The 21,257-nt window shown below is 40.2% G+C and overlaps 1 protein-coding gene across 1 annotated transcript; it reads right to left on the bottom strand.

Moving 5' to 3' along the window:
• Nucleotides 1-1,233: 1,233 nt before the first annotated feature.
• jade3 (jade family PHD finger 3) lies at nucleotides 1,234-18,444 on the bottom strand. The gene is made up of 11 exons (XM_074634510.1): nucleotides 18,230-18,444; nucleotides 10,339-10,398; nucleotides 10,133-10,218; nucleotides 9,874-10,031; nucleotides 7,843-8,033; nucleotides 7,488-7,699; nucleotides 6,020-6,187; nucleotides 5,810-5,926; nucleotides 4,328-4,786; nucleotides 2,938-3,055; nucleotides 1,234-2,844 (listed from the first exon to the last, which is right to left on the bottom strand). Exons 1-11 carry the CDS (start codon nucleotides 18,294-18,296, stop codon nucleotides 2,024-2,026), a joined length of 2,457 nt encoding a protein of 818 aa, XP_074490611.1. The 5' UTR covers nucleotides 18,297-18,444; the 3' UTR covers nucleotides 1,234-2,023.
• Between the last annotated feature and the right edge of the window lie 2,813 nt (nucleotides 18,445-21,257).

Genomic DNA, 21,257 nt, shown 5'->3' with positions numbered 1-21,257 from the left:
TATTTCTTTCTTTCCTTCTCATGAGTATATACTCAAAAAATATGATCAAAAAGCCTGGTCACCTAACAATATATATATGTAATATTTATTTTTGCATTTACTTTTTATGTTTTATATTTATTTTTAAATGTATATATTTATGTATTTATTTTTTATTTGTTTTATATTTATGTATTTATTTCTTTTTGCATTTCTTTTTTTGTTTTATATTTATATTTTTGTATTTATTTTTGCATTTAGTTGTATTTATTTTTAAATATACATATTTATGTATTTATTTTTTTGCATTTATTTTGTATTTGTTTTATATTTATATTTATTTTTAAATGTATATATTTATGTATTTATTTTTGCATTTAGTTTTATTTATTTATAAATATATATATTTATGCATTTATTTATTTTTGAATTTATTCTTTATTTGTTTTATATTTATTTTTAAATGTACGTATATATTTATGTATTTATTTATTTTTGCATTTATTTTTTGTTTTATATTTATTTTTGCATTTAGTTTTATATATATTTATGTATTTATTTTTTATTTGTTTTATATTTATTTTTAAATGTACGTATATATTTATGTATTATTTATTTATGTATGTATTTATGCATTTATTTTTTATTTTGGCAGGTTCTGAGGCTTAGCACTAGTTGGACGTCTCTTTTCGAGGTCATTATGTCACATAACACTATTATGTGTGCTCTGGAAAATGATAATGATTATCAGACAGCCCTTTCTGACGGGAAACTGAAGCCGTTATCTATTCTCTCTTCAAAGCCACCAGACTCCATTCACAAAACCAGTAATTCAACCTCTCAGAACACAGGAGTTGCTGGTCTACCGCTGCATCCATCGGTTAGTTAGTTTGTGTTATTGTGTGACTTTGGCGTCTTAAAGGGTTAGTTCAGATTCATGCTGACCGCCGTCTACTGTAGGTAATACACTGACTATGGATAAATATCTCATACATCCACACTACAAAACACCTGAACTATCCCTTTCAGATTTAAGAAATTACACTTGTGAATAAAAGAGAAAACTGGGGCCAAAAAGCACTGAAGGTTGACACCAAATGAAAGGTCAGATTATTTATTTGTTCTTATTAAAAATTTTGTTAATTTTATGATGTTTTTATGAAGACACCTTTTTAAAATAAAATTAAAAAAATTGGTCAATACAAAGTTAACACATCACTAAAATAATCCTAACAGTCTCCAGTAAACCAGATATTCCAGCTTATTATTTATTATCAAAACAAAGTGACACAAATAACATTTCAGTTAATGAGTCAGTGATGATGATGATGAAGGCTGATCATGTGACGATCTGAGGCCAGTAATTAAAGGCAATCATCAGTTACACATCTGTACTCAACTATGTTTCTGGGGGATGTCATTACTTGTTACACACATGATCCTTCTGTCTAACCAGGACTCAACGAACCGTCACCTGTCACATAAAGCAGACAGGTGCTAACAGTGTGAAACTGTGTTCCTACACACACATAAAAAGGCATTTCTGTTCATAACAACGTGACCTCACTACTGGACATTAATGTAAAAACAGGTCAGTTTATCACCTGATGGAAAACAGGTGAACTGTGACAGACGGTGTGTCAGAAAGATGCTCGAATTCACAAGTTTGGATTTAACTTCAGGAGTCTGAATAAAGTGGAGTCATGTGTGTGATCCAGTCTAACATTATTTACATCCCAGTTTCAACATGTTCTGTACAGCAGTTCTAGTCTGATTGTGTTTAATACAAAGTTGTGCAGCAGAGTACAAAATGTAATTTTAGCCACGTGATGATCTCAGATCAGTTCCTCTTAATGAATCCCACTGGGTGACGATACCCTTCATGCATCTTCTGCATCCACTACAGCAGCGTCATCAGCGCTGGGTCTGGGTCTGGGTCTGGTCCCTGATAGAGAGTTCACAGAGACGGCCTGGCACTTGGGAAGACCGCCACGAGGTCAGGAGGAGAGCGGCGGCGGCAGTGAGCGAAGTAAACAAACATCTGTCACCTCTGCACCGGGTGTCTGGAGCCCAGCGACTGTTTCCCACGACTGACCCCTTTCCCCGGGGCGTCCGGCTGAGGAGGCAGGCCCACCTGGTGCCGCCGGTGCCTCCCTTTGGACTCCGGCTCCGAGTCGCTGAGCTCCAGGTCTGGACAGTAGCCGTCGCTGTCCTGGTACGACCTCTTCACTTTGTGTTCAGACGCCGGTTTGGCCCACAGTCTCTCCTTGGCGGAGCCCTTTCGGGACAGTTTGTCGGAGGCCCGCAGGTCCTCCGTGGTCCGTACCAGGTTGATGGTCGCCTCTTTGAAGGACCTGCCGAAGTGCTCCATGGCCGACTTGCGGAAGCTGCTCTTGTCCAAAACCTGATTTGAAGCGTCCTGGTCGCTGGGCGTCTGGCAGGAACTGTCCTTCTGAGCCACCAGCTTCTCCAAGAGGCCGTTAGATTTCCCCCGGTCCTGGTCCAGTTTGCCGTTGCTGCTGGACGAGTGGCCGTGCAGCGCCGCGTGCAGGGCTAAAGGTTTGCCGGTGGGTTTAACGGGCAGCGCCGGGCCGCGGGAGTGGCTCAAGGATGACGACGACAGGCGCCCATTGGAGTGCTCCTCTCTCCGACCGCGTCCGTGCAGCTGAGGCTTCCCCTGACCCAGACCTTCACCCACATGCTCAGTCACGTTACCGCTGTTGTCCGGGCACAGCGGCCCGTTACCGGACTTAGAACCGGGGTTTCCGTTTCCGAGACTCGAGCATTTGGGCATTTTCAGCTTCAGCGTTATCCTCGGAGGAGGACGGAACAGCAAGCTCTCCACCGGGGACGAAGACGGAAGACCTGATGACAGAGAGAGAAGATAAAAACATGTTCAGCTATGATTCAAATAATCACAACAGAATGTTGGCTATAAATCCTGAACAGACGGCTCACCAGCAGAGAGCTCCTGGTTCACCAGCTTCACATGCAGGTTGAACATCTGCTCCTGAGCTTTACTCTGCAGCACCTTCAGCTTCTCCCTCCGACTCACCATGTAGCACAAGTTCCTCACCTGCACAACCAGACAAATACAGCATTAGAAGCAGGTTTTAATTGTTTAACAATTGTTAATATCAAAGTGAAAACTATCTCTACAAACTGATCTAGATTAATATAAAACAAGAGCTGAAACTATTTAGGGCTGCAACTAACGAATATTTTCAATGTCAATTAATCAGTAGATTATTTTCTCCATTAATCGATTAGTTGTTTGGTCGATCAGTGTTCCCCAAAGCCCAAGATGACGTCCTCAAATGTCTTGTTTTGTCCACAACTCAAAGATATTCAGTTTACTGTCATAGAGGAGGAAAGAAACCAGAAAATATTCACATTTAAGAAGCTTTTTTTTCTTAAAAAATGATTAGCGAAAATAGTTGGCGATTAATTTAATAGTTGACAACGAATCAATTGATCGCTGCAGCTCTAAAACAAGTAGTCGATTAATATGAGGGTCTGCTGCTTTATACATATTTTGTTTTTTTTTAGAAGATGTCAGCCGGGGCTTTAGGAAACTGTGTGATCAGCACTTTTCACCATTTTTCTGGCCACAAATTCTGCATTGCCTTGAGGACATTAATATTGTTTTAAGACATTCTTTAGGTTTTCTGTCGTTGTCTTGCTGGAAAATAAATCTTTAGTTGCAGACTGCAGCCAGGATCTCGCTCTACTTCCTCGTGTCTTCCAGAGCTGCAGAGGTTTTCTGCTGATGTGCATAAACAGCCCTTCCACGGTGTAAAACACTTATGAGTCAATGCATGTTGATTCACAGCTCAGGAAATTCAGAAACTTCCCCACTCAACCCTAAAACACTTTGTTTTTTAAATCAAGGTGGGGTTTCTCAGTATTTGTGTCACACATGCAGTAGTTGTGTTTGTGCACACTGAATCATGGGAGATTACTGAGACGGGTTTTAAATGTTAGAGCTGCAACGATCAGTCCATCAACCGAAAAATAATCAACTATTTTCATAATTGATTAGTTGTAAAGTAATTTATCATGCAAAAATGTCAGAAAAAGCTGTTTTCAGCCTCAAATATGGAGATTTGCTGCTTTTCTGTTTTATATCATATTAAACTGAATATCTTTTGGTTTTGGACAACTAGACATTTAAAGACATCACCTTGAGACACTTTGAGAAACTGGGATGGACGTTGTTCACTATTTTCTGACATTTTAAAAGCACTATAAAATGAACACATTACGGTTAAAGTATGATATAGTATGATATAGTATATAGTATCTATACACTGGGATGATTAGAGTGGTGTGTGTTAAAGGGACCCACCCTCTCCAGGTCCTGTCTCAGGTGCATGAACATCCTCATGCGGGTGTGGATGCTGTCCTCCTGCGGCTGCAGCACCAGGTTCTCCTCCTCCTCTCGGGGGGGCAGCAGAGCTTTGTTAAAGTTGGCCTTCCTCTTCAGCTTCCAGTACTGATAGACGTAGTCCACCAGGCGGACCGACAGGCCCAGGAGCTGGGCCAGCTCCTCCTGCTGGATCAGGGTGTAGAACTCCTCCTGCAGCTCCCGCAGCCTCTGAGCCCGCTGGCCCACCTTCTCGGCCTCGACGGGGGGTTTGGAGCGAGCCGGGCTCAGGCCGGACTCCCCGGGTTTGGGCTGGCTGTGCTTCAGGCAGTAAGACTTGAACTTGACTTCGTCTCCTTCGTCCAGGATGGTCTTCATCTCCAGGCTGTGCTCGAAGGCACACGTCACGTGGAAGGGAGTGGTGCAGTTCTTCACCGAGCACTGGGAGGTAGGGGGGGAGAACAGGTTATCAAGTTTACATGGACTAAAACCCAACGACTGTGAGGAACAGCATTATGGGAATAGGAGAATTTACAGATTTTGTAACAACCCAGTTTACATAATTTGTTTCCTAACTGGACACCAGTCTGGATGGTTGAAAAGATCTCATTAGTGACACAAAGTCAAAGACTAACAATGAGACAGATAATATATAGATAAAATATATTCAGACCCGAGGCCGACTGCAGACGCCTCAGTGAAGCGAATCAATCATCATGTTCTGTGATCGTGAGCCAACTATTGAAACATTCAGCAGGTGCAGACCAGATTTTACTGCACGTGTTGAACCTGAACGCTGAGACTTTGAGCCTCGATGGAAACAGCTGGCCTGAAGTCAGCCAGCCAGCACATCTAAAGCTCATTATTTAACATTTTATTACATCTTGTTTAATAATCGCCAACTATTTTGATAACGGATTAGTCGTTAAAGTAATTTTTTATGTTTTCAATCTCTCAACTATGGAGGAGGTTTCCTGCTTTTTTCTGTTTCATATCATATTAAACTTAATATTTTGGGGTTTGGACAAAACAAGACAGTTAAAGACGTCACCTTGGACTTTGAGAATCTGGGATGAACATTTCATTTTTAACCATTTTCTGACATTTTATAGACCAAACGATTAACTGATTAATCTAGGAAATAATCAGCAGATTAATTGATAATGAAAATAATCGTTAGTTGCAGGCCGACTTTAATCCGTACAAAACACAACAATTGTTTTTCTTGGCTTGGCGCAGTGACTTCTTGGCGTCTCCGTCATCTCACAGCGACAACAAGACCCCCTGTTTCCAGTCTTTATGCTAAGCTAAGCTAACTAGCTGCTGGCTGAAGCTTCATATCTCATCTGATTCTCTGCAAGAAAGAAAATGAGTATATTTCCCAAAAAGCCAAACAAGTCCTCGGACTTATTCTTAAGATGTTTCTGGCATCAAAAGCACAATGAAAGCGATCCTCTCACTCACCTGGATACAAGCACCCGTCTTCCATTTACACAGACTGCAGATGAGCGACCAGCGGCTCGGCGGGATGTGGGACACTTTGGTGATGGGCTCCATCCTCTCGGGACAGGCGATGCTCACCTGCAGAGGAGACGGCGTGATGAGACGTTATTAACACTCTCTGTAGAGCGATAGAAAGAAGGAAGAGGAGAAGAGTTTATACTGTTTATCTACCTCTGGTATCCACAGGGCACAGCTCACATGAGCCCACTTGGTTCCGGCTCGCGTTGCCTTCATGGCGCCGCCCTTCTGAGGACAAAGGAGGCACTGAGGGTCGATGCCGAGGACGCACGTCCTGCACAGCCAGTTTCCCACGGGCACTTTGACGATGCCGTAACAGGCCTGAGGAGAGAGGAGAGGAGAGCATTCTGTGACTGATGTTTATTTATTATAAACAACTTATCCTCATGCAACGGATTCTATGATATTTTACGACAAGTTATTCCTCATTTTCCTACAAATGTCCAGCAACACGTGTCAATTTCTGCTCCTTACATGCATACAGTCTTTTCAAAATAAACGTCTGTCTTCACAGAACTTCGTAACTACTTTGTTAGGTTTAGAAAAAGATGGTGGAAGCGGCGTAACTTAAGTGCGTAAGTTACGTGAATCACGCGGGACATGAATGGCCAGCAACACGTGTCAATTTGCACTCCAGTTTTTTCAAAATAAAATAACGTAGTTAGGTTTAGGCAAAGATGGTGGTTTGGGTTAAAATAACTCCGGAAGTGTTGTAACTTAATTACGGAAGTTACGTGACGAATAAATCAACGTTGGCTTCTGGCCTCACACGGGGCACCATAGTGGACTCCTGGAGAAAGTCTGGTGTTTTTTGACCCACCCATCCAACCCGACCTCCTCCCTACACACCGTTTGTCGCTCTTTATACTTTCTGGTTCATGATTACGTGGATTAAATACGAACTGATTTCATGGGATATATACGAATTACAGTGATATAGCTACGAATGGCCTGAACAAGATCACAAAGTGCTTCACAAGAATAAAAATGATTAAAAGACAAGACCATAAAAGAAACAAACAATAAAACAGAAGCAGCAACAAACCGTAAAAACACATCAAATTACTATTTTTGTGCTACTTAAAAGGAAGTCAGTGTGTAACTGGCCGGTTAACTGTCAACACGATTTGAAAATACTCAAATGTGCATCTTAAAATCACCTTCCAAACATCCAATAAACTTCCAGAACCAACAGCTGTATTGACGTTTATATTTTAATACTAGCAATTCACTTATTAAAAGCTGCTAAAATCCGGAAGACACCACAGTAACTGTAGAAAGATCCGTGTTGTGTTGAAGTGGTGTGAAGAGATTTCACATTACAGACACACGGTAAAATAACACTTTAACGCGTGCTCTTTGGTGGATTACATGTTTGCTGAATAACAGAAGATGCTTAAACAGATTCAGAAAAGATGGTGAATCTAAAGTTATCGGTAAATTTGATCGGTAATCAGAGCCGCGATGTTATTTTCACTGTTTTTTGAAGGGAGTTCTGCTGCTAGAGACACCAGCTCAGAGCGAGACTGTGCTTCATGACCTGCTTTAATCTTCTCTTCAACTTGTTGCCTCCATCCTTCACTACAGTTTATTTTTTAATGTGTGATGTCGTCATGGTTACCTGGTGCACACAGATGTTGCACTTGTCACAGAACACCATGTCGTTCCCTTCCTCGCTGTCGGGGGAGCGGCACACGTCGCAGATGACATCCTCGTCGTATTCGATCCCCAGGCCCTCCACCGTCTCGATGGCGTGGTTCATGTTGTCATGGCACTGGCTCTCCAGGGCCTCCATGGCGCGCTCCATCGTCAGCTCGTCGATGGGCTCCTCCCCTGGGAGACAAATGGGGTCAGCAGACCGTTGTTAGATATCATCTTAATGCTCTTTATTCCTGCTCAGGGAGACAGATGTCTGTGTGACTCTACTGTCCAACATGTTAATGTCATGCTGGATTATCTCTGATCCCGGTCCTCACCCATACGGTGGAGCTCAGTGTTGATGGCGTGCAGCCAGTAAAGATCCATGTCGTCCAGGTCGTAGCGACACATGGCCTCGGCGAGCTCCTTGATGTTGACGTAACCCGGTTCTGTTGACTCCTGGCCGGAGCACTGGATGTACTTCCTCTGGAGGGTGTAGAGCACCTCTTTGGGCTTCTCCACGATGACTCTGAACACAGAGGACACTAAATCTGTCAGCAATGTAAAGCTACATTATACGCCTTTTCCACCAAAATTAGAGCGTTTATGCACGTTTTTAAACACAGAAAAACACGCTAAAAATAGGCGATAAACTCCTTTCACATTGCCTTTTTTTTTGTTGTGTGTCACGTTTGACGCCACGAACGTGCCATAAAACAGAAAACTTTTTCTTTTTATATCTGTTACTTATTCAGTCTCTCTTCAAACCCTCAAACCAGAGTTGGTGTTTGTTGGAACAGTAGAAAGACTAACAAAGACGGTTTGGATGAAGTGTGTTTTACAATCATCAGCGAGGTAAAATTACTGTTTCTGTCAATGGAGTCTGGTGGCTTTGAGAAGAACATATAACGGCTGTTTCTTTTCTCATCTAACTCGGTGAATTAAGGGTTTATTTCGACCAAACCAGAGCTGGTTCTGTGAGAACTAGCAGCGATGAAGGCCGACTGTTGCGTCGCCTTACGTCTCCTTTGTCTTGGCTGACATTGCATTTGAACACACTGCAAAGTCTACAGCCGATGGCCAGTTAGCACGTACGTTCTGCTCCTGCGTGAGAGGAAATAACTCTCTACACCAGCAGGCGGCGGTAGTCTGTATTCATCACTGGCTGAATCGGCCAAAAACCCTCTAGAACTGGGCCGACAAGAGCCGACGGTGCGGGACACACCGCAAAAACTCGACCGACAGACGCTCACCGACGGCCAAAAACTGTCCGACGACGGACTGTTGGCTTGGTGCGTCGGGACCTTTAGACCAAGACGTTCTGATGAGTTTTATTTTGTTTTTGTCCAGTTTGAATGAGGTCTGTTTTATGATGATCAGCGAGGTAAAATGACGGTTCTCTGACTGGAGTCTGGTGGCTTTGAGGAGAGCAGATTAATTGTGTGTTTTGTATGTTACTAAATTATAATAATTGTCCAAATCCCTGTTGATTTTATTTATTATATATTCACTTCAACGCATCGTGTCACATAGCATCACAATGGAAAAGGGGTGAAAATGATTGTGTCCACCCGTGTGTCATGTTTCCATCACTGCTGATCGAAGCTGAAGACAATAAATAACCGTCACTACTACAGAGACATTTGTCCCAGGAATTAATGCAGATTATAACCTTTCACACTGAAGACAGAAGCCAGATGTTAGTGGGTGTTGGTCCAGTGGGAAAGTGGCTCTAAGCTCTAGTTTTACCCTTTCTTTTAGAGTAAAGAAGTACAAGTACATTCAGAAAACGTTGAACAATCCATTTACAAAAGAGATGATGAACAGCCAGAGACGTCCTGCTGATCTCTCGGCTACGACTCCAAACAGACTTCTGTTTCCTAAAACCTGCCAACTATTCATTTATCTTCTCTGCTCGCGGTTGTCCTCGCAAGTTCTTGTTTTCGCCATGATGAGTCTGAATATTATATAACTTGGGCACTAAAAAGTGATGTGAACCAAACTGATCTCATGGGAAGGCGTATAACAAAATGTGAAACAGCTTTTGGCGTGTCACTGACGTCCTTACCGTGAAACAGTTGCGGTTTTGTTCAGGCAACAAAACTTAAGTAACCGTCGCTGTTAGGTTTAGGAAAAACATCACGTTGGGCTTAAAATAAGTACGTAAACTAAGTAAAATACGTACGGAAACAACATAACATAAATAACGAAAACATGTCACTGACTTAACTTCAAAATAATGGAACTTAGGATCAGCCAATGACGGTTTTTGCGGGCCGGTTCTGGCTCTCAGGCCGTATGTTTGACACCCTTACTCTAGACTGCTTTGTCCACCCCAGTGAGACCTCTGGGACCCAGACGGCGTTTACCTGACTGACGGCTGTGGGATGGTGTCTGGACTCGCCAGCACCTGGACCCCCTTCTCCCACTCCTGCTTCCAGGTGTCCGCCAGCAGGTAGTAGTCCTCCGGGGACACGTGGTGGGAGTCCGGCAGCTTCATGGCGCTAATCAGGTCTTTTCTGAACACCTGTGGGAGAGACGGACGGACAGTCAGTCAGACAGACAGTCAGACACCGGATGGTCCTCACGTTTAACAGCTCTGACGGAGAGGAGGACGGATGAACTTACTTCAGCCGGTTTCTTGGGGATGGAGGTGGAGGTTCCAGGTTTGCCTCCTCCATACTTGTTGGAGGAGCAGAAGGAGGTGGAGGGACCTGAATAAAGGAGGGAGAGGATGAGGAGGAGGAGGAGGAAGAGGAGGAGGAGGAGGTGAATAAAAGCGCAGCAGAGAATATTAAATATCCTGGTTCATGTGTTATTGGTTATTTACTCACTCTCATTGTCAGAACTGTCGCTGCTGCTGGAGGACCTGAGACGTTTCATCCTGTAACATCCTGAAGAAGAAGAGCAGAGAACAATCAGGGGATTTCACTTTTTATACAAAACAAAGAGTGTTAAAATCATTAAAAGTATTTTTCACTGGAGCAGCTGAGATATAAATAAATAAGTGTGCACTAAGGTTGGGAGAAAACAAATCGATTCTACAATTCAGAATCGATTCACAACTTCCAAAAATCCATTTACATTTTTATCCCACGTTATTTATTTGTATTCTGTTCAGACTTTTTTCAGATCTTTTTTTCAGACTTTTTGTCCGCCATTTTTCAGATCTTTTGTTTCTGACATTTTTCAGACTTTTTTTCTGACATTTTTCAGATCTTTTTTTTCAGACTTTTTTGTCCGACATTTTTCAGATCTTTTTTTGTCCGACATTTCAGATTTTTTGTTTCGGACTTTTTTCAGACTTTTTTTCCGGACATTTTTTCCAGACTTTTTTGTCTGACGTTTTTCATATCTTTTTTTCAGACATTTTTTCCAGACTTTTTTGTCCGACATTTTTCAGATCTTTTTTTCCCAGACATTTCAGATTTTTTTTCCAGACTTTTTTTGTCCGACATTTTTCATATCTTTTGTTTCGGACATTTCAGACTTTTTTTTCGGACATTTTTTCCAGATCTTTTTTTTCCCAGACTTTTTTGTCCGACATTTTTCATATCTTTTTTTCCCAGACTTTTTTCACTTTTTTTCTCCAGACTTTTTTGTCCGACGTTTTTCATATCTTTTTTTTCAGACTTTTTTGTCCGACATTTTTCATATCTTTTTTTGTCCGACATTTTTCAGATTTTTTTTCCAGACTTTTTTTGTCCGACATTTTTCATATCTTTTGTTTCGGACATTTTTCAGACTTTTTTTTCGGACATTTTTTTCATATCTTTTTTTTTTTCAGACTTTTGTCCGCCATTTTTCATATCTTTTTTTTCCAGACTTTTTTTTCGGACATTTTTCATATCTTTTTTTCCACTTTTTTGTCCGACATTTTTCATATCTTTTTTTCCCAGACATTTTTTTCCAGACTTTTTTCAGATCTTTTTTTTTTAATCGGATATTTTTTGTTTCGGACATTTTTCAGACTTTTTTTCCGGACATTTTTTCATATCTTTTTTTTCGACGTTTTTCAGATCTTTTTTTCCCAAACTTTTTTGTCCAACATTTTTCAGATCTCTTTTTTCAAACTTTTTTTGTCCGACATTTTTCATATCTTTTGTTTCGGACATTTTTCAGACTTTTTTTTCAGACTTTTTTGTCTGACATTTTTCATATCTTTTTTTGTCCGACATTTTTCATATCTTTTTTTCCCAGACATTTTTTTCCAGACTTTTTTGTCTGACGTTTTTCAGATCTTTTTTTTTAATCGGACATTTTTCATATTTTTTGTTTCGGACATTTTTCAGACTTTTTTCCCGGACATTTTTTCATATCTTTTTTTTTCGACGTTTTTCAGATCTTTTTTTTCCAAACTTTTTTGTCCCAACATTTTTCAAATCTCTTTTTTCAAACTTTTTTCAGATTTTTTTCCCAGACTTTTTTTGTCCGACATTTTTCATATCTTTTTTTCCACTTTTTTGTCCGACGTTTTTCGTATCTTTTTTTTTCAGACTTCTTTGTCCGACATTTTTCATATCTTTTTTTTCAGACTTTTTTCATATCTTTTTTTGTCCGACATTTTTCAGACTTTTTTTTCCGGACATTTTTCAGATCTTTTGTTTCAGACATTTTTGTCCGACATTTTTCAGATCTTTTTTTTTTCAGACTTTTTTTGTCGGACATTTTTCATATCTTTTTTTTTCAGACTTTTTTCCCCGACATTTTTCATATCTTTGTTTTCAGACTTTTTTGTCGGACATTTTTCATATCTTTTTTTTCCAGACATTTTTTCTGACATTTTTCAGATCTTTTTTTATCGGACATTTTTCATATTTTTTGTTTCGGACATTTTTCAGACTTTTTTTTCGGACATTTTTTCTACGTTTTTCATATCTTTTTTTCGGACATTTTTTTCAGATCTTTTTTTCCAAACTTTTTTCAGACCTCTTTTTACAAACTTTTTTTGTCCGCCATTTTTCATATCTTTTTTTGTCCGACATTTTTCATATTCTTTTGTTTCTGACATTTTTCAGACTTTTTTTCCCAGACTTTTTTGTCCGACGTTTTTCATATCTTTTTTCCTGACATTTTTTTCATATCTTTTTTTTTCAGACTTTGTCCGACATTTTTCAGACTTTTTTTTCCGGACATTTTTCAGATCTTTTGTTTCAGACTTTTTTGTCCGACATTTTTCAGATCTTTTTTTCCAGACTTTTTTTGTCCGACATTTTTTTTGATTTTTCAGAAAAAAATCTGACTTTCATACTACAATCATTTTTATCTAATTAAAGTACAACATCTGTACAGGATGACGGGAAGCAGTGGTCATGTTTTAGCGTCAAACATCGCCGTCGTGTTTCTGGTTCTTTCACTAAACGTGTCGACGTCGTTTAGCTGCCTGATAAAATAACCCTCTTTGTTTTGTTTGAGCTCCTCTCACATAACATTTAGTAAAAGTCCTCAAAGACATTTATTATAATCTGAAGATTGATAAAAACTCCATCTTCTGACATTTTGTATCTTTAAATGCTAAAATTACGAGACATTTTCAGTGAGTTTTTCATCGAGAATCGATTTTGAATCGTGAGATACCAAAAAGATTCACACCCCCAGCCAGGGTGAAGTCTGAGAAACTTTTTACATTTTATAGACCGAACGATTAACCGATCAATCTAGAAGATAATCAGTAGATTAATCGATAATGAAAATAATATTGAATATTAATCACGATTTTGGTTTCCCACAATTAAATGAACGTGATCAGCTACGAATATTGACGTTTAAAATGTGCGTTCTGCTCATAGAAAACTGCTGCAGGTCAAATCAAAGCTCTTCACAAACTAACAGCCGCCAGCCAGCGATCCAGATGTTTTGGCTTCACTCTTGGGGATAGATATTATCTATACAACCAATGTGTTTATGATTATATTGAGAGCATAAAATCGTTTTTCTAGCCTCTTAATGTTGCTAATTTTGCTCTCAAAGTGCACCAGATTGATGCATTTAACTTTAAAATGTAGTTATCAAAAGAGGTAGGGTGAATATTCCTGTGCTTTTTCATATTAGAATATATTCTCATGTGAAATATCACTGTTCATTGTGTGTAATATTTATGTCCAACATGTGCAATATTACTTAGTTTTCTTTTTTTTAGCTTACTTTACCTTTTATTTTTTTTATTATCTTATTTACTCATTTTACTAAATGTATCTTACTTAATTGTTATTCTTTTAGGCACTGCTGCTAGAAATAGTACTCTTTTATTTTATACAGTTGTATTTTATACACTTGAACTTGTAATTTTGAGCAATCTCTGGCACAAGAATTTTCTTCGGGATTAATAAAGTTCTATCTTATTTTATATAACTATATATATATATATATATAGCAGGAAAAAAATATTGTAATGTAAATTTTTTCCAAAATTGTGCAGCCTTGAAGAGAAAGGAGCGCTCTGTTTATTTTAATTTGAAAGTGCAATAAAAATATGCTGTTGCTAAAATCAATGAATAATCGTGATAAATAATCCTGATTATCATTTTGGCCATAGTCGCGCAGCCCTACGTCCTGGTTAGTGCAATATTTGTTTTATTTTTATGAATGTGGACAGTTTGAATTGAAGGAAAACAGATCAGGTTCTCAGTGTGTACCTTTACTCTACTGAACTGACCGTTGGGACGACGACTCATTAAAAGGTTTCTAAATACTGACGGACTGAAAGCTGTAAATACAGTAACAGTACGCTGTTTCAACAGACAGGACATGCCTCACATTCCCCATGAGGTCAGGAGGGGCAGCAGGGAAACAGCCAGGATACTAGTGTACTACAGGATACGAGAGAAATACACTACAGTATACTAGAGAAATACACTACAGTATACTAGAGAAATACACTACAGGATACTAGAGAAATACACTACAGTATACTAGAGAAATACACTACAGTATACGAGAGAAATACACTACAGGATACTACAGAAATACACTACAGTATACTAGAGAAATACACTACAGGATACTAGAGAAATACACTACAGGATACTACAGAAATACACTACAGGATACGAGAGAAATACACTACAGGATACGAGAGAAATACACTACAGGATACTACAGAAATACACTACAGGATACGAGAGAAATACACTACAGTATACTAGAGAAATACACTACAGGATACGAGAGAAATACACTACAGGATACTAGAGAAATACACTACAGTATACTAGAGAAATACACTACAGGATACTAGAGAAATACACTACAGTATACTAGAGAAATACACTACAGGATACGAGAGAAATACACTACAGTATACTAGAGAAATACACTACAGGATACTACAGAAATACACTACAGGATACGAGAGAAATACACTACAGGATACTAGAGAAATACACTACAGTATACTAGAGAAATACACTACAGGATACTAGAGAAATACACTACAGTATACTAGAGAAATACACTACAGGATACGAGAGAAATACACTACAGTATACTAGAGAAATACACTACAGGATACGAGAGAAATACACTACAGGATACTAGAGAAATACACTACAGTATACTAGAGAAATACACTACAGGATACTAGAGAAATACACTACAGTATACTAGAGAAATACACTACAGAAATACACTACAGGATACGAGAGAAATACACTACAGTATACTAGAGAAATACACTACAGGATACGAGAGAAATACACTACAGGATACTGGTGTACTACAGGATACGAGAGAAATACACTACAGGATACTAGAGAAATACGATGCAGGATACTAGAGAAATACACTACAGGATACGAGAGAAATACACTACAGTATACTAGAGAAATACACTACAGGATACTAGTGTACTACAGGATGCTAGATAAATACACTACAGGATACTGGTGTACTACAGGATACGAGAGAAATACACTACAGGATACTAGAGAAATACGATGCAGGATACTAGAGAAATACACTACATGATACTAGAGAAATACACTACAGGATACTAGAGAAATACACTACAGAATACTAGTGTACTACAGGATGCTAGATAAATACACTACAGGATACTAGAGAAATACACTGATGCTCAGAAAATGTTATTAATGTCCAAACTTGGACTGTTTATTCAGTAAATCACTGCTGAACTATTAGATCACACCATCGGTCCTCCTGATGTTTCTAGAACTATGAATCAGATTAAATCACCACCTACAGTAAACACTGTGTGTCTGTCTGTGTTCACCTCCTTCAGAGCTGCAGCATCTGCTATTGACATGAGAGTTTCCACCTGAACAGCAGCAAACTGTGTTCAGTGTTCAGTTACTCACTGATGAATAAACACAGTTTAAGATACAATTATTCTGACTCATGATAAAAAGTAGAACTAACCAGCAGCATATAAAGTCATTAAAAGGAGCTCCACCTTTACAACATTAAAGTGAATTATTCTGCATGTCCTAAATATCCTGATGTCTGAGAGCAGAGGAGACTGAGAGTTTTTAAAGTCATTAAACCGTAAACAAACAAGACCGGCCCTGCCCCAAACACGGCGCTGTAGTTGGTTTCAGATTAGTTACTTCCGGTTCGACAGTTAAAGGAAACTTTCACTGCTTTCTGTTTTTTGCTCATCTTACTGTTATGAAAGTGTGTTTGAGACGTTGTAGGTATTAAAGCCTTAACACTGTCTAAAAAAAGACTTAAATCTGTGAAGCCTTTATTATATTTGTGAAAATGCAAAAAAAAAAAAAAAATCAATGTTACGGATTTACAATATATGGTATCATTTTTTAATTTTATTTTTACATTATAACAAATAGATTAAAGCTTTCACACATTTCAAACTGTGTTTTAAAAATCTAGACCTGGTCCAATGTGGTCTAGATGTGTGAAAACTATATTCTGTGTTTTAAAAAAATCTTTGTCCTCTCTGAAATAATCTAGTCCAGATTTGACAAATCCAGATATAGTGGTTTTTGATCTGGACCTGGTCCAATGTGGTCTAGATGTGGAAAAAAACAGTGAAATCTCCCTTTTTTTAAAGAATATTTACAGATATAGCTTTAACAAACAAAATAAAACGGAGGGCTGCCTCTAGTGGCGGGTAGCAGCCTGTAAAAGCGGCAGGTAGCTAGTGGCGGGCTGCCTCTAGTGGCGGGTAACAGCCTCTAGTGGCGGGCTGCCTCTAGTAGCGGGGGGTAGCTAGTGGCGGGCTGCCTCTAGTAGCGGCGGGTAGCTAGTGGCGGGCTTCCTCTAGTAGCGGCGGGTAGCTAGTGGCGGGCTGCCTCTAGTAGTGGCGGGTAGCTAGTGGCGGGCTGCCTCTAGTGGCGGGCTGCCTCTAGTGGCGGCGGATAGCGGATAGCGGTGGCGGGCTGCCTCTAGTAGTGGTGGGTAGCTAGTGGCGGGCTTCCTCTAGTAGCGGCGGGTAGCTAGTGGCGGGCTGCCTCTAGTAGTGGCGGGTAGCTAGTGGCGGGCTGCCTCTAGTGGCGGCGGATAGCGGTGGCGGGCTGCCTCTAGTAGTGGCGGGTAGCTAGTGGCGGGCTGCCTCTAGTAGTGGCGGGTAGCTAGTGGCGGGCTGCCTCTAGTAGCGGCGGGTAGCTAGTGGCGGGCTGCCTCTAGTGGCGGCGGATAGCGTGGCGGGCTGCCTCTAGTAGCGGCGGGTAGCTAGTGGCGGGCTGCCTCTAGTGGCGGCGGATAGCGGGCTGCCTCTAGTAGTGGCGGGTAGCTAGTGGCGGGCTGCCTCTAGTAGCGGCGGGTAGCTAGTGGCGGGCTGCCTCTAGTAGCGGCGGGTAGCGGGCTGCCTCTAGTAGCGGCGGATCGCGGATAGCGGGCTGCCTCTAGTAGCGGCGGATCGCGGGCTGCCTCTAGTAGCGGCGGGTAGCTAGTGGCGGGCTGCCTCTAGTGGCGGCGGATAGCGGGCTGCCTCTAGTAGTGGCGGGTAGCTAGTGGCGGGCTGCCTCTAGTAGCGGCGGGTAGCTAGTGGCGGGCTGCCTCTAGTAGCGGCGGATCGCGGATAGCGGGCTGCCTCTAGTAGCGGCGGATCGCGGATAGCGGGCTGACTCTAGTAGCGGCGGGTAGCGGATAGCGGTGGCGGGCTGCCTCTAGTAGCGGCGGGTAGCGGATAGCGGTGGCGGGCTGCCTCTAGTAGCGGCGGGTAGCGGATAGCGGTGGCGGGCTGCCTCTAGTAGCGGCGGGTAGCGGATAGCGGTGGCGGGCTGCCTCTAGTAGCGGCGGGTAGCGGATAGCGGTGGCGGGCTGCCTCTAGTAGCGGCGGGTAGCGGATAGCGGTGGCGGGCTGCCTCTAGTAGCGGCGGGTAGCGGATAGCGGTGGCGGGCTGCCTCTAGTAGCGGCGGGTAGCGGATAGCGGTGGCGGGCTGACTCTAGTAGCGGCGGGTAGCGGATAGCGGTGGCGGGCTGACTCTAGTAGCGGCGGGTAGCGGATAGCGGTGGCGGGCTGACTGTAGTTGTGTATAAATCCAACGTGGGCGCCATCATGATACAAAGCAGTGACTTCCTAGCTCCGTTAGACCTCTAGACCGGGACTAAACGGCTACAGCGGGTCCGTTACTAACCGGGAGAGACCGGGGGACCTCCTGAGACCCGGTCCCGGTGTTAGTCTCTATTATCACCGCGGTAACGGCCCAGTAAACCGGGTCTAGAGGGTGGACCAGGTCTGGAGCAGCAGGAGGCCCCGCGGCCTGCTGCTCTGGTTCTACAGCATCATGTTGTTCCCGCTTTACCTCCAGTCCACGCGCTGCTCTCCGCTTTATTCCCGCCACATCTCAGTCCGGACTCCACGTCCAACATACAGCGGTGAGAACCGGAGGCTCCGGGTCCGGGTCTGGGTCAGATTCGGGTCTTTAGTGACCCGGTTCAGTTCAGATCTGGTTCCAGTCGGTCCGGATCCACCACGCAACAACAGCTCTATTGTACCGAGCAGAGCCGTCCGCTGGGTCCTAAAGCCCGCCGCGTTACCTCCGACAACCACAGCCTGGGAGCGCTCCATCTGGTCACCGGCCCGCACCTCCAGGGAGTACTCAGAAATACTCTGAACTAGTAAAGGTCCTGCATTCAAAATACTTCAGTAAAAGCACAACAGTATTACCATCAAAATATACGTAAAGTGCCAAAAGTAGAAGTACTCATTATGCAGATTAATATGTATGTTTATGTTTATTTGTTTCATATATATAAAAAGACAATAAAACAAAACATTACACATACAAATATATACAGTGTAAAGTGTAGGAGTAAAGTAAAAAAATATATATATATATATATATATTTATTTATTTTTTTATTTTAATTTTATTTATATATATATAAATATATATATATATATATGGGGCTTTTTTCCCAGCAATGAAATTTGGGGTTTATGTCCAAATTTGCAGTGCATTTATTGATCAATATATAAAAAGTGTTATTACCCATCTGGACTTAAAAGATAAATAATGTAATGTGATTTAATAAGAATTATGAAGCATTATATCTGTCCAAACACCATTTTACTTCATGTCCCACAGCTGTATATAGAGACGTAAAATTAGTTAATTAAATTTTAATATGTCATTATTTCAAATGGAATTGTTTCCTATGTATATTACTTTAAACCATATTAAAACTATTTATTTGTTAACAAGTTATTTATATGATTTTTGTCCTACACTTCTGAGTCCTTACCGCGACGCTGAATAAATACCATAGTAAAAGATGTATTCAACGCCAAACAAATCTGGTTTCCATTAGAAACAGATGTTAACAGGTGAGCACATGGATGACAGGTCTGGTTGCCCACACAGATGACCCAAATTTCCAAAATGTAGTGGAGTAGCGTAAAATGTAAAAGCTACTGCAAAATTGTAGTTAAGTACAGTACTTGAGTAAATGTACTCAGTTACATTCCACCAGTGTTAACCTCTATATCCATAAACCACAATAAAGAATAAAGTCTACATGCAGAAGTTAAAAAGAAACCATAAACACAAACCACTTTTTCACATCAGGGATTTCTATCATTTATCCTTATCTTTAAATATTTAAAATTATTATCATTGTAAAATGTGATTTCTTAAAATTTAAAAAAAAAAATCATAGTAAATTTGATAATGAAGTTGGCAACATGTTTTGTTCATAAATGTAAATTTAATAATAAAAACAAAAATGTGGTTGTTTTCTATGTGAAAGTACTCTTTAATTCGACTAACAAAAAGGCTTCAAGACACTTAATATCTGTATGTTTTATAATATTTTTGTGTAGTGTGATTCATACCCCTGGATCTTTTGTTATTGTTCTATTTGTATACTGTAATTCAGTGGTTCCCAAACTTTCTCACGTCAAGGACGCCTAAACTGACAAATTAGACCATTTGACGGACCCCCATCTGATAAGATGTTTGCTTTCATTCCATAAAGTGTATGAATCCTATGACCAGAGTAGTCATCCGTTCTGTCATCGTGTTACTTATCGATGAATTATAGTGAAAATAGATGATTCCCCTTTTTGCTCGGGGACCCTCTCAATGACCCATGGAGGTCCCCGGACCTCACTTTGAGAACCTCTACTATGATGACTCTGTGGCCCGTTCCCAACGTCTCTCTCGCTGACTTTTGGAGCTCTTTATGAGCACTTCCCATAAGTCCATATTTCTGCAGACTTTGCCTGATGGAATTACCCACAATTCATAGTGTTGTGACATTAAACACAGGGTTACTATGGTTACCAGGGGAATCCCAGAGGCTAAAAAAAAAAGGTAAACAAAGAGGACATCACATGTTCAGCCAGGTATATTCAATATACACAGAAACATTAACATTAAGCATTTAAAATGGAACATAAAAAACCATGAAATTAGAGGAATGCATTAGACTATATTACACACCTGGTTTATTTATCAAACATTTCTATTAATTTTGCTTAATAGATAGATAGATAGATAAATAGATACTTTATTGATCCTAAAGAAAATGTAGGCATCCAGTAGCTTAAACAACACGTCCAACACCAATACACCCTAAAATTAGATAGAATCGAATAGAATAAAGTAAAATAAAATAAAAATAAGATAACATAAGTACAGCAGTGACATGACAGTGTGCCAATGGCAGTGCAAATAGTGCAAGAGTACTAAATATAGTCGTGTATATTATAGTGTATGATACAGTACTGTAATTTAATAGTGAAATAGTAGTATAGCTGTATAACATGATAATACAAGAAGATGTAAAAAATGATATGAGAAGATATAATAATAATAATAATAATAATAATAATAATAATAATATATAGGTGTAGTATGGGTTAATACAATAATAATAGTGATACTAATGATGGTACTATATTTATAAATATATAATATTATATATATATACAGTATATATATAATATATAATATTTATATTTATATATACATACATTTATTTAAATATATATATATAAATATATATTTATATATAAATATAGTACCATCATTAGTATCACTATTATTATTATTGTTGTATTAACCCATACTACACCTATATATTATTATTATTGTTATTATTATAATATCTTCCCATAAAAACTGTAATGTGATATGTCGCTGCAAACTGCCATCCCATTTATATTTAAACCATTTTAAGCCCTTGCATCCTCTCACACTCAACCATCTACCAGGTGACGGGAGTGGAGTCCCTGAGGGTTCAGGGTTTAAGTCCTCAGGGGGGACATGTTGGGCCTGTATTCTTCTTTTTCTTCTTCTTTGTGTTTTAACAGCAGCTTGCCTCCTT

The sequence above is a fragment of the Sebastes fasciatus genome, chromosome 5, assembly GCF_043250625.1.
Source record: "Sebastes fasciatus isolate fSebFas1 chromosome 5, fSebFas1.pri, whole genome shotgun sequence".
In the NCBI taxonomy this organism is placed as follows: domain Eukaryota; kingdom Metazoa; phylum Chordata; class Actinopteri; order Perciformes; family Sebastidae; genus Sebastes; species Sebastes fasciatus.
This window is presented reverse-complemented; position numbering and strand designations above follow the sequence as displayed.